At 47.0% G+C, this 13,318-nt stretch overlaps 1 protein-coding gene across 19 annotated transcripts in view; it reads left to right on the top strand.

The window, feature by feature from the left end:
* The window catches only part of Disp1 (dispatched RND transporter family member 1), a 169,084-nt gene extending 156,496 nt beyond the window's left edge, over window positions 1-12,588 (top strand). For 18 of the 19 annotated variants that reach the window (XM_052737886.1, XM_052737878.1, XM_052737890.1 and 15 more), the window contains 2 exons: window positions 1,914-2,011; window positions 8,981-12,588. In XM_052737886.1, the coding sequence (XP_052593846.1) occupies window positions 1,914-2,011; window positions 8,981-12,565 (3,683 nt within the window). In that variant the 3' untranslated portion in view covers window positions 12,566-12,588. The remainder of the gene's footprint in view (window positions 1-1,913; window positions 2,012-8,980) is intronic. The other variant, XM_052737881.1, reaches the window with a different exon arrangement.
* Window positions 12,589-13,318: the final 730 nt, after the last annotated feature.

Raw genomic sequence — 13,318 nt, 5'->3', positions numbered from 1 at the left:
TCCAGATTTCAGTGTGGAACCACGGATCTCTAAATGTTGGCATTCAGTTACATGTAAAGTCAGTCGGCTTGTTAGGTGGCAGCCACCAGGGGATGATGGACAGGAGGTGGTAAGGAACTGCAGATGACATGTTAGATGTTCAGTGGTCAGAGTGATTAAGAATGCAGATTGAGGGCAATACCTGCTGACTCAGCAGACATTAATAGTAACATGGTTTTGATTTCAACTTGTTGAAAACCCCCTTCGTTGTATATTTCCCTGCCTCATTAGATACCAGAGAACTCACTTAGATCTTGATATCTCAGATAGATGGAGAGAGGAGGAGATTCAGGTTTTACACTAATTCTAGGGAGCAATGCAAGTTCAAGTGCAAACGTTTTCTGCCTCTTAAAACAGATTAGAAAAGCTGAATTCTGATCATGTCTGTTTGGGGCTAGTTTTTGTTTTGTTGTGTTTCCCTCTCAAAGTATTATTATAATTGCTCAATCAACACTTGTTAATGTCTTACCAAGAACAATAGCAAATTCAGGAAGTAAGTCTAGCTTTTGTTTCCAGTAGTCCACACCAATACTTGTCTTCTGAGCGGTAAGTTCTGGCTTGAGGAAAACCCTCCTGAGCTCGGTGGGAATGAAATACTTGTTTTCATGGGACTGATTTCATGCTCAAACTCAGTCTACATAAGACAGTAGCTATTTGGTGAACACAGATGTTTGCTAAGGACCACAGAATGATCATGAATAAACCATTTGTAAAGATGATTTGCCAATTGATTTTGGGGAAGCAGTTAGGCATTTGAGTGATGTAAAATTTAATGTACTTTGTTTTCTTTGATACATACTAACCTTTTTAATAACCCAGACAGAGCAGTCTCCTGGAGCACTTGCTTTCCATCTCATTCTCATGATTATTTGACATAGATCTTGTCACTGTTTACAAATGAGGAAGTAGTTCCAAAGAAGTTAGCAGTTGCTTGCATAAGGTCACACAGGTGATTAGCAGGGCCTGGTTACAGCCAGATCTGATTTAAAGACCATGTCCCTTCCTGTACATGGCACACCTTGTTCAAACAGTTTGTGTTAGTCTAACTCGAGGTTCTTTGTCTGGACTCTGGAGTGGGAGAGTAGTCCTGAGCACAGCCAGGATGTGCAGTGCTCCTGTAGTCCTGGTGGCACAGGCCTTGAGCACAGCCAGGATGTGCAGTGCTCCTGTGGTCCTGGTGGCACAGGCCTTGAGCACAGCCAGGATGTGCAGTGCTCCTGTGGTCCTGGCTGACACAGGCCTTGAGCACAGCCAGGATGTGCAGTGCTCCTGTAGTCCTGGTGGCACAGGCCTTGAGCACAGCCAGGATGCGCAGTGCTCCTGTGGTCCTGGCTGGCACAGGCCTTGAGCACAGCCAGGATGTGCAGTGCTCCTGTGGTCCTGGCTGGCACCATGCTTCAGCACTCAGGTGGCCTCTTGTGTGAGTTCAACAGTTCAGACACCCACCATCTCTCCTCTGTAGTCAGCTGCCAGAAAAGCTACCCTTATGACCCTTTTTGATACTCTGCTGTATAGCATCCTAACATTTCTTATGCCATTAAGGAAACGAAGAGAGACCTTCAGTTAATTTTCTGCTCAAAGTTTACAGCATTTTCTTCCTAATTATAATAATCAGAAATCAGTTTGTTATATAGTTACTACAAGGTTCCGTGTAGCGAGTGGGTACAGGCTTTGAGCTGAAGTGGCACTAACGCACCCCCATACCCAGCACACACAGAGACATGCATATTTTCTCCTGGAATTTATCAAAGGAAAGAATTCCCTGCTGATAATGAATTGTCTGTGCAGTTTCTCACTTGAATTGTTTCTGAATTCTGACTCTTACCGAATAAATAACCTGTAACATTTTTCTTCCCCTCTCTTCATCCTACTAGGTGATGGCTATTCCAGAGTAGTGTTTGCTCCAGCAGGAGGGGAGACACTGTGGAATTTACCTGCAATTAAGTCAATGTGTGATGTGGATAATTCCAGGGTATGTAAAATACAGCTGAAATCTCTTCAGCATAATGAAGTTATGTTATGGGAACTTCTGCTGCTGCCCTGGTGTCTCACCGATGAAATGCCTGCAAGGCTTACCACCAAAAGCAAGCTCCAGCAGGCAGGCTTTGCTCTCCAGATCCCAGCATCAAAGTGTCCTTGTGTTTCCCTATCTTTAAAACACACTGCCGTCTTTAATAAAGAACTCTCTTCCTTTGCCATTCACATTCTCTCACCATGATGGTCTTCTGTTATTTCACAACAGTTCTTTTTAGGATAACAGTTCAGACTGCTCTTTTCTTACTGTATTCTCTGTTCTCTATTTAGTTCCACTGTTCTGCCCATTGCCCCTCCCCGAGTCAGTTCTCAGCATTGTCATTATGCAGTTATATGCCCGCCTTTCTGGCAAGCAGTGGTCATTCCAGCCAATTTGATTTCAAAAGAGAACTTAGGAAGCAGGCTAGGCAGTGTGTGTGTTTGGGAAGAGGGGGGTAATCAAAAGGCGTTAATACAGCTTCTATCTCAATGGTCCCCATGCTCCAATCCAGACTTCCCTAGGATCTAAACACCTTGCTGCTTTGGAGGACACTAGGATTTAGGATAAACATTTCCTGTCGTCAGACTCCTCCAGAGCCATGAAGTCAGTCGGGCCTGGGTGTGGAAGGGCTACAGTTTGAGCAGACCCAGACTGTTATCTGACATCACTAATGGACCTGTCCAAGGACGATGGCCAGGCAGAAGGAGCTCCGTATGTTCTTAGCATAACTCTAAAATACAAAACCAGTGATTGGTCCCGAGCTGGCTAGACAACCTGATTCCCGTCTTGTGCTCTCAGTGGGGCATCTTAGTGAGATACGGGGTAGAAAGGGCCCATAGGGTCGCCCAGACCAGCAGTATCATTGTGCTGATAAATTCCTTCAGAGAAGTATTCCCTCACAGTTCTCCTAGTGAGCTGGTCCCAGATGCCCTGGCTTTACACCATTCTCCCATAGGAAAAGCAATTTGACATCTTGGGGGTGACCTTACTGGTGATTATGGCTTCAGTTCTCTGTCCATGTCACCTTCCTCGTCTTTGGTTCCAAACCAATCAAACTGACTAGTGATCTATAAAAAGACTGGAGTTTTCTAGTCAGGGATCAGGTTTTATCTGCCATATTTCCTCCACTGGCCGCTAGATCCTCTATGTACTTAGTGCATGCATAGTTTATGCTGGGTGTTTGTAATGGGTGGCTGTAGGCCCGTGGCTTGGAGAGCAGCACCGCTCACCAGATGAGAAGGTGAGCTTGGGGCAGTGAAGCTTGTTTGATTCCTTGTCTTCTCAGCTTGGATGAGGACTCTGAATGGATGCCTCTTACCCCTCCGTGCTCTGCCTGCCCTGGGTCTTAAGACCTTGTCTTCCTGGAGACTCTGTGTGTTCAAGGACTACTCACTGTGTGCATTCTAAACATTTTGATAAGTCATAGTCATCCCCACAACAGCGTATGAGCTATATACAGTACCATTGTATAGATGGAGAAACTTGACACAGATAGTAAGTAGCAGATTGGGATGCAGCCGAATCTGCCTCCTGTGCTTGCCCTGCCCTCCAGACCTTGTGCTTCCATAGTGAAGACGATACTCCTGCCCTGGTTTTGCTTTACTGTATATGCTGTTTCCTACTTGAATGACCCTTAAAGAGTCAGCACGGCCTGGAATAAGTATCAGTTTGATAGCAGTTAATTCCTCTAATGCACATTAAACTCTGAGACTTAAAAAGCTGGTAAGCAATACTGTGTCACAATAGCTTTCAACAATGAAAACAGTATAGTACTTCCTCCATCTGTATGTACATTTCAAGTGATCCTGGTAAGGTAGCTTACAAAAAAGGCACACCTAAACAGGAAAATAAGTGAAAAAAAATCATATAAAGGGGAAACAATGGGAAGAAAGGTAAAAGTAACGATGAGACAGCATAAGAATATAAGCTCGCCGTCTGCCCACTGTGAGCTACAAGCTTGACAAGCAGCCAGCAAGACCAGAATTTCCTTTCAGTGGCCAAAGTCACCAATGGGGTAATAAATCAGGATTGGAACAAGTATATGTTTTAGAAACCCAACTTTTCCTAATGCTGAAGAAGGGAACATTTCCCCCACACTCTGTGTGTGTGTGTGTGTGTGTGTGTGTGTGTGTGTGTGTGTGTATGTGTGTTTGGAGAGGGGGGAAGGGAGAGGGAGGGAGGGAGGAAGGGAGGGAGAGAGACAGACAGATAGACAGACAGACACACGGAGGGTAAGGGAGGAGGAAGGAGATTGGGGGCCAGGTAAATCAAGGATGTGAATTCATATGTATGCATGCATGTGTAAGCCAGAAGATAACCTCAGATATCCTTCCTCAGACACCAACAGGGTCTTGCACTGGCCTGGAACTTGCTGAGTACACTAGATTATCTGGCCAGCACACCCAGGGATCCACTTGTATCTATTTCCCCAGCACTGAAATTATAAGCACATGTTACTGTGCCTGGCTTGTTCTGGGAATCAAACTCAGGTCCTCATGCTCACACTTTACAGACTGAGTCATCTCCCCAGCCCTTGTCTTGTGTACATAGTTCCTTTTCGTGTGTGTGTGTGTGTGTGTGTGTGTGTGTGTGTGTGTGTGTGTGTGTGTGTGTCTGGGTCCACATGTAATAGTGCATATGTGGAGGTCAGAGGACAACCTACAGGAGTTAGTTCTGCCCTTCTACCGTGTGGGTCCCGGGGGTTGAACTCAGGTCCTCAAGCCTGGCCACAAGCACCTTTCCCCACTGAGCCATCTCATCAGCCCAGTTCTTAACAAAATGCTTACAAAGTGAGAATTTGGGGGACACCCCCCCAAAGGAGTATTTGGTGGGGCAGTTGCAGAACTGCATTAGATGAATAAACGGGTAGTCAGAAACCTAAAGATCTACTTCGAAAACATGCTTTTAATTTTAACTTGTTCAATTAACACCCTGTTATAAGCCAGTTGCAAACATGATTGGATTCTGGTCTCAGATTCTACTCTGGAAAAGAAAGGATAAAATGTCCATTGGTCAACAGCTCAGCTTTGAGGTTACTGCTGTAATTACTGGCATTTTCCAGTCCCCAGTTGGAGCTGCGTTGGGAACTGGTGTTTGCTTAGTGTTCTGAGTCCTTGGCAGCCTTTCCTCCCACCCCTCGGCCATTGTTACTGTGGTTAAACACTGGTGACAGCTCTCAAGCCGATGGACCAACCTCATGATCCAGAGCAGAAGAGCTGAGGGGTCAGTGGTTGACCCTGGCGATGAGTGCCGTGCCTCAGTGAGGCCAGGTGTTCCCTGGTCTTCTGCTGGGCTGATTCTCCAGAGTCTACGGAAATTACATGCCGCCGCTTGTGCCCCTGATTCAGAGAGACAGGGGCTTCCGGAAAGAGTGATCTGTCCCCTCCCCACAGAGGTGTCCCTTCTTAGCCTCCATCGCCTCCCTGACCCCCTCTGGTCCTTGCTTCTGTCCTGTAGGACCCACCTGCTGACATACACTCATAACCGGAAGGGTCTCTGGGCTCCACTCCACTGTAAGCACTTTCCCTGTGTTAGCCTCTGCGTGTTACAGACGTTGGTGCTTTGAGGACTCTCACTCTAAAAGGGATTTGAAAATTGGTGTCTAAGACTCTGTCTTACTAGATTAACTCTCATGGACTGCTGGAATCCCCCAGAAGCTCAGGGGGACCTGGAATATATTTTCTGATGCTTCTTTCAAGGGGCCTTTGCCTTCACTCTCCTCTGAGCTCCCTTCAGCTGTGTGTGTGGGAGCTTGGTTACCAGGCGGAGAGTTCAGGACTCGAATGAACCTACTGTTGAGGGCTTAATCTTCCTCTTTTTTTCCTTTCTTGGCTTCTTAAAATACCTCCAACTTAGCCAGTAGTTTTTAAAGTTAAGGTATCATTTAAACACTACTGGTCTCTCCTTTCTCTCTCTCCTCTCTTTTTACCCCCTATTTTAAGTCCGCTCCACCCCTGTTACTATCTAACTAGGGAACTGTGCAACGACATGTCACAACCACATAAGCAGGATGATTCCCCAAAACTCCTGTTGGTGAATAGCTAGAATTAGAGGGCTGTGTTCCTCACGAGGGATTTGCTTTCATAAACTCCGTTTTATTTTTATAAACTCCTAAGGTTTGGGAGTTACTCCAAAAGTATGACAAGAATACATCTGCTCCCTGCATAAAGAGATACCTGCCTACCAGTCTTTTTTTGCCTCAGACTATAATATGGGATTCTGTGTTTATCCCAGTCACAAATCACTAGTTATTGCCACTGTGATGCGGCACTTTCAGACTTGGGCACTTCCTCTGCGGGTCCTCATATGTCTCTGTAATGCACTGCTTGTCACATTAAGCTCTGATCTTTGATTTCTCTGCTGCTCCGAGAGTAAATTAAGGGAAGGACCTCAGTGGCCCTCTCACTTCGTGCAGGTGCCCAGAGATGGCGTTTTGAATGGATGGACAAATGGGAATGTAGGGCCTTGCTTGCTGGAAGTATGGGCAGTCTGCAGTGCTACAGTCCTTCCCTCCGGATGCTAGTATCCTGAAGGAATAGTTAGAGGGTGCCCATCATGATACTTTTCTCTGCGATCCTATTTCATACCCTATATGAGGCCTTAAAAGCAGTTTTCCCAAATGTTGTAACCAACCAATACCATTGTTCCCTGGGGACAAACTAGCAGTTATTTATTTTTTTTATAATAGCCAGCAAAGAAGTAGTTGGTATTTATAATGCCCAACTTTTTAATCTCTGGTCAAATAGACATGTAAACCCCCACTCTCATTAGAAAAAGGGCTATGCAAGGATACAGTGCCATGCCCCTGTTGCAGCTGTAGCTGGAAACTATTTCCCTTAGTTCTGCTGGGGCATTTCAGTAGCCCCTTCTAGCTGGGATCCCTGTAGTTTCTTTGTGGGGTGATCTGCTCTCTGCCGTGAAAACTGGAGATGCTACTTTAGGGTTCCATGACTTACTAGCTCATTTTCCCTAACATATATGGATTTTTAAGCCTGGAATTAGCCTGTTTTATAAAGTAGTAATTGTGTGTTTTCAGAAATAAGCTTTAAAATGAAGTTTTGTGAAAGTAAAACTTACTCTGTTGCATTTTCATAATAACTGTGACTCACTTTTCTTTACTTCCATAAAGAATTACTCAAAACAAGTAATTTCAGTTTTTTGTTTTGTTTTGTTTCTGTCTTGGTTTGGCTTGTTAAGGCAGGGTCTCACTGTGTAGACCAGGCTGGCCTGGAACTCCTATGTAGACCAGGCTAGCCTTGAACTCAAAGAGTTTCCACCTGTCTCTGCCTTCTGAGTGCTGGGATTAGAGGTGTGCACTACCATGCTCAGCCAAAAGGAACAACTTTATATTAGGAAAACTTCGAACATTAGAATGAATCTCCACCTGCAGTTCCAACCCACAGCCTCCTTGAACCATGCACACCTCTCCCACACATTGGTTCCAGTTTACCCAGGCCTTAGGAAATAATATGTAACTTGGGTCTTAGATAAGTCTGGTTTCCAAAACGATTGTGTATGTCAGCCAACTTCTCTGTCTTAGAAAGATATTTTAATGAACAGTTAACAAATCCTAGTTTAATCAAGGTACAGGTTGTTTGAAATCACGTTGGAAAAACTCTCCACACCCTTTCTGACCTTTGGAGTGGCTCCCTGGAACAACCTTTGGTAAATAAAGATTAAGGAAAGTGATGAAGCTGCACCTCCTCAGCGCTGCTCCTTGTGATCTGAAGTCTCTGGTGAGGCCCAGGAAACGGGTGGTTCATCTAACCTGAGAGTGGAGTTGAGCCACCTTCATATCCAGAGTGCTCGTAGTTCACTGTGACAAGACCAGCCTTTCCAGGGACAGCATTCTAAAGAAAACACTGTCCACACCAGCCCAGAGTCATACAGTTCCTAAGTGCTCCAGCCAACATTTACCAACAGAGAAGAGTTCCCCAGAAAGGGTTAGCCAACCGGAATAAACTTGAGGATGTAGAGGAAGAACTAAAGTTCTACTTCTTATTTATTTATATTTATTAACTTACTAAAATTCAGATATAAAAATGTCTTAATCTTAAAATAGTGACCCTTCTCACTTTATTTCAGAAGACAATTTTAGTCTAAGTTTTTCCTTGAATCCTGTCACTTTTGATTTGATTTACCAAACAGAGTTTTGTCTTAGTCTGTTCAGACTGCAGTAACAAAGTACCTTAGATAAAATAATTTGTCAGCAACGGATTGGTTTCTAACAGGTCTAAAAACTGGAAAGGTTTAGAATCAAAGGGTCTGCAGATTCAGGCTCCAGTGGACCTGTCTTCTTAGGTAGTGCTGTCTGTGTGTCATGATACACACCGAAAGGCACAAGCTCTCTTGAACTGCCCCCATGAGGTCACTAATCCACTGATACCTCCCAGAAGGCTCTGCCTGTCAGGACTGTCACCCTGGGGATCAGAGTGTAAGGTGTGAATTCGGGGGACGTATTGCAGCCATAGGAGTACTTTCAGGGACACCATCTTTGCCTTCAATTGTGTTTATTGGGAATTTGGTGGCTTGTCACCGAAGCTCTCATGCCAAGAACCAGAATTTTAAGGAAGACAGCAGTTGGACAGCTGTTTTCTTCCAACTTGTTCACTTCATTACTTCCACGGTGACTTTGAAAAGCCCTGTTTGCTAAGCAAGTGTTAATGTTATCCCCCTTTTTAAGCCCAACTCAGTACTGATTGACATGGCGTTATATTTGTATGCCATTCCCAAACAGGAGTTTGCTGTTCGCAATCGAGCAACCTGTAGAATGGAGGGGTGGGGGAATGCTCACCTGTGTGCACACCAACACACGCTGTGAAAGAGGATGGTGTAGCTTCTGCACCTTCCTTGACCCTAGAGGCAGGAGTGAACTGCCGCTGGCGAGCCTGTTTAAACTCCAGTCCTTCTGCGTGTCTGTCTCTACAGATCAGATCCCACCCCCAGTTCAGCGACCTCTGCCAGAGGACCACCGCTGTTTCCTGCTGTCCTAGCTGGACCCTGGGGAATTACATCGCCATTCTGAATAACAGATCATCTTGTCAGAAAATTGTCGAGCGAGATGTCTCCCACACGCTGAAGCTGCTTCGGACCTGTGCCAAGCACTACCAGAACGGTACCCTGGGGCCGGACTGCTGGGACAAGGCGGCCAGAAGGAAGGACCAGCTCAAGTGCACCAGCGTGCCGCGCAAGTGTACCAAATACAACGCCGTGTACCAGATTCTCCACTACCTGGTGGACAAGGACTTCATAACCCCAAAGACGGCTGACTATGCCGTGCCAGCTTTAAAATACAGCATGCTCTTCTCCCCCACCGAGAAAGGGGAGAGCATGATGAACATTTACCTGGACAACTTTGAAAACTGGAACTCTTCGGACGGCATCACCACCGTCACTGGGATCGAATTTGGCATCAAGCACAGCTTGTTTCAGGATTACCTCCTCATGGATACTGTGTATCCTGCCATAGCCATTGTTATCGTCCTGCTCATCATGTGTGTCTACACCAAGTCCATGTTTATCACTCTGATGACCATGTTCGCCATCATCAGCTCCCTGATTGTCTCCTACTTCCTCTACCGAGTTGTATTTAACTTTGAATTCTTTCCCTTTATGAACCTCACAGCACTAATCATCTTGGTCGGAATTGGCGCGGACGATGCTTTTGTCCTGTGCGATGTCTGGAACTACACCAAATTCGACAAGCCTCGTGCAGAGACGTCAGAAGCGGTGAGCATCACCTTGCAGCATGCGGCCCTCTCCATGTTCGTCACCAGCTTCACCACGGCCGCTGCCTTTTATGCTAACTATGTTAGCAACATCACAGCAATCAGGTGCTTCGGGGTATACGCAGGGACCGCTATATTGGTTAATTATGTCTTGATGGTCACCTGGCTTCCAGCTGTCATTGTCCTGCATGAGCGGTACCTCCTCAATATATTCAGCTGCTTCAGAAAGCCCCAGCCACAAGCCTATGACAAGAGCTGCTGGGCAGTGGTCTGTCAGAAGGGCCGCAAGGTCCTTTTTGCCATTTCAGAAGCATCTCGGATTTTTTTTGAAAAGGTGTTACCATGCATCGTCATCAGGTTTCGCTACCTTTGGCTCGTCTGGTTCCTTGCCCTCATGATAGGTGGGGCCTACATCGTGTGCATAAACCCAAAGATGAAGCTGCCTTCGTTGGAGTTATCTGAATTCCAGGTGTTCAGATCCTCTCATCCTTTCGAGCGCTATGACGCTGAGTTCAAGAAGCTTTTCATGTTTGAGAGGGTCCACCATGGAGAGGAGCTCCATATGCCCATCACGGTCATCTGGGGTGTGTCCCCAGAAGACAGCGGCAACCCTCTGAACCCCAAGAGCAAAGGGAAGCTGACACTAGACCGCACTTTCAACATCGCTAGCCCAGCCTCCCAGGCCTGGATTTTGCACTTCTGTCAAAAACTGAGGAACCAGACGTTCTTCTACCAGACTGACCAGCAGGACTTCACCAGCTGTTTCATTGAGACCTTCAAGCAGTGGATGGAGAACCAGGACTGTGATGAGCCTGCCCTGTACCCCTGCTGCAGCCACTGCAGCTTTCCCTATAAGCAGGAGGTGTTCGAACTGTGCATCAAGAAGGCCATCATGGAGCTGGACAGGAGTACAGGGTACCATCTGAATAACAAGACCCCCGGGCCCAGGTTTGATATCAACGATACCATCAGGGCCGTGGTGCTGGAGTTCCAGAGCACCTTCCTCTTCACACTGGCTTACGAGAAGATGCAGCAGTTCTACAAGGAGGTGGACTCGTGGATTTCCAGCGAGCTGAGTTCGGCGCCTGAGGGCCTCAGCCACGGCTGGTTTGTCAGCAACCTGGAGTTCTATGACCTGCAGGACAGCCTGTCCGACGGCACCCTCATTGCCATGGGGCTCTCAGTGGCTGTTGCGTTCAGTGTGATGCTGCTGACCACGTGGAATATCATCATAAGCCTTTATGCTATCATTTCCATAGCTGGAACCATATTTGTCACGGTTGGGTCCCTCGTCCTGCTGGGCTGGGAGCTGAACGTGCTGGAGTCAGTCACCATCTCGGTGGCCGTCGGCTTGTCTGTAGACTTCGCCGTCCATTACGGGGTGGCTTATCGCTTGGCTCCAGATCCCGACCGCGAGGGCAAGGTCATCTTCTCTCTGAGTCGGATGGGCTCTGCGATTGCTATGGCTGCGCTGACCACTTTTGTGGCGGGGGCCATGATGATGCCGTCCACAGTCCTGGCTTACACCCAGCTGGGCACCTTCATGATGCTTGTCATGTGCATCAGCTGGGCCTTTGCCACCTTCTTTTTCCAGTGCCTGTGCCGGTGCCTTGGGCCACAGGGTACTTGTGGCCAGATCCCTCTACCTAAAAAGCTCCAGTGCAGTGCCTTTTCCCACACCTTGTCTGCAGATCCTGGTGACAGGGGACCAAGCGAAACGCCCACTGCCAGTGCTTACCGTGTAGACGCCAGGGGCCAAAACTCCGAACTGGAGCATGAGTTTTACGAGTTACAACCCCTGGCATCTCACAGCTGCACCACCTCCAAGAAGAACACTTACGAAGAGCCACACATCTGCTCCGAATTTTTCAATGGCCAAGCAAAGAACTTAGGGATGCCCGTGCCTGCAGCCTACAACAGCGACCTCACCAAAAGCCCCAGAAATGAGCCAGGCTCAGCCTTGTTACAGCCCTGTCTGGAGCAGGACGCCATGTGTCACCTCTCTCTCAATCAGAGGTGTAGCTGCCCAAATGCCTACACACACTTAAAATATGGTCCTCACCCTTGCCAGCAGACGACTGCGGGTGACTCCTTATGCCACCAGTGTGCTTCCACTGCTAGCAGCTTTGTCCAGATTCAGAATGTGGTGGCACCTCTGCAGGCCACACACCAGGCTGCCGAGGTCCTTATGCATCCCGCCCGGCACATGCTGCCACCGGGGATGCAGAATTCTCAGCCGAGGAATTTTTTTCTCCACCCAGTGCAGTGCATTCAGGCCCAAGAACAGCTTGGTCACAGCGGCATACACAATCTTCAGAGCGTGGATGACCATCTTCCCAGGACAGCAGAGCCATTACAGTCGGTCAGCAGGAGCACTGAGTGTTTCCAAAGAGCCTGTTGCCATCTTGAGAATAACCAAAGGGGACTCTGCAGAAGCAGAGCCACGGGGGACACAGAGGGCAGTGGAGGGACAGAAACCAAGGTCCCTAGTTTACCAAACCAGGCTGACAAGGCGCAGAAGAAGGTGGAGCCCAGCCTGCCCCAGGCTGATGAAAATGTGAACTCAGAACACTCCAATCACAATGAACCAAAGTTTATATTCAGCCATTTCATAGGGAAGGCTGGCTACAGGGCCTGCCCAAACAGTCCACAAAGTTGCAGAGGCATTGTGAGATTGAAGTGCAGTTCCACAGACTGCCAGATGCCAAACCTCGAAGCCAGTGTGCCTGCTGTACCAACACAATCAGAACTGTCTGGCCAAAGTTTGTTAATAAAAACGCTATAATAAATCTAGCATTGCATTCAGAAGCACTGCCTCCGTCGTTCTTTTGAATCAGGAGTGAGATGATCTAGGAGCTTAGAAAAGGAGGCTAACAACAGGTGTGTTTCACATGTCACCGTGTTTACAGTCCAGAATATTTTCATATTCCATCAGAATGGTGAACGAACTCACAGATCTAGTAAGTGTGTTAAGATTATTGGATTTTCAGGTTACTGGGGGGTTGTTTTTGGTTTTTCTTGGGGTTTATTTTTATTTATTCAAAATGTAGTTCTTGTACATTCCTCCCCATCTTGACCGACCACTCTTCTACCCTCCCGAGGCAGTGAACGAGATTGAAGGTGTGAGTTACCTAGAAGGTTTGGTTCTCTCAGTCAGTTACCTGGGATCTTCAGTGAGGTGCATTTGGCTGATGGTAATTAAGTCTTCTTGTTGCTCGGCATAAACATTAGGACCCAAATTAACAGAGATACTTCAGTTAGAAACCAGGAACTAGGCAGCATTAAAATATATGTTAAGTAAAAGCCAATGCCAAGCACCTTAATAGTACATTCATTTGTCTTGATAGGTGCCCCACATGAAGCCTATGGCATGTTTATATCCAAATTGGTATCTTTCCACGTCAACTAGATGGACAGTTGCTGTTACACTTCCTAACCTAGGAGTCATAGGCATCACTTTGTGTCGGGCAATGGTTGTGTTAGTACCACAGAAAGAAGTGTGAAGAGCTGTGATCATCCATGGAGCACTGTGCTTCAG

This window comes from Peromyscus californicus, unplaced genomic scaffold (assembly GCF_007827085.1).
Source record: "Peromyscus californicus insignis strain IS unplaced genomic scaffold, ASM782708v3 Scaffold_14__1_contigs__length_90479793_seg_2, whole genome shotgun sequence".
NCBI lineage: Eukaryota > Metazoa > Chordata > Mammalia > Rodentia > Cricetidae > Peromyscus > Peromyscus californicus.
The sequence above is the reverse complement of the archived record's forward strand: the minus strand, read 5'-3'. Positions and strand labels throughout refer to the sequence as shown.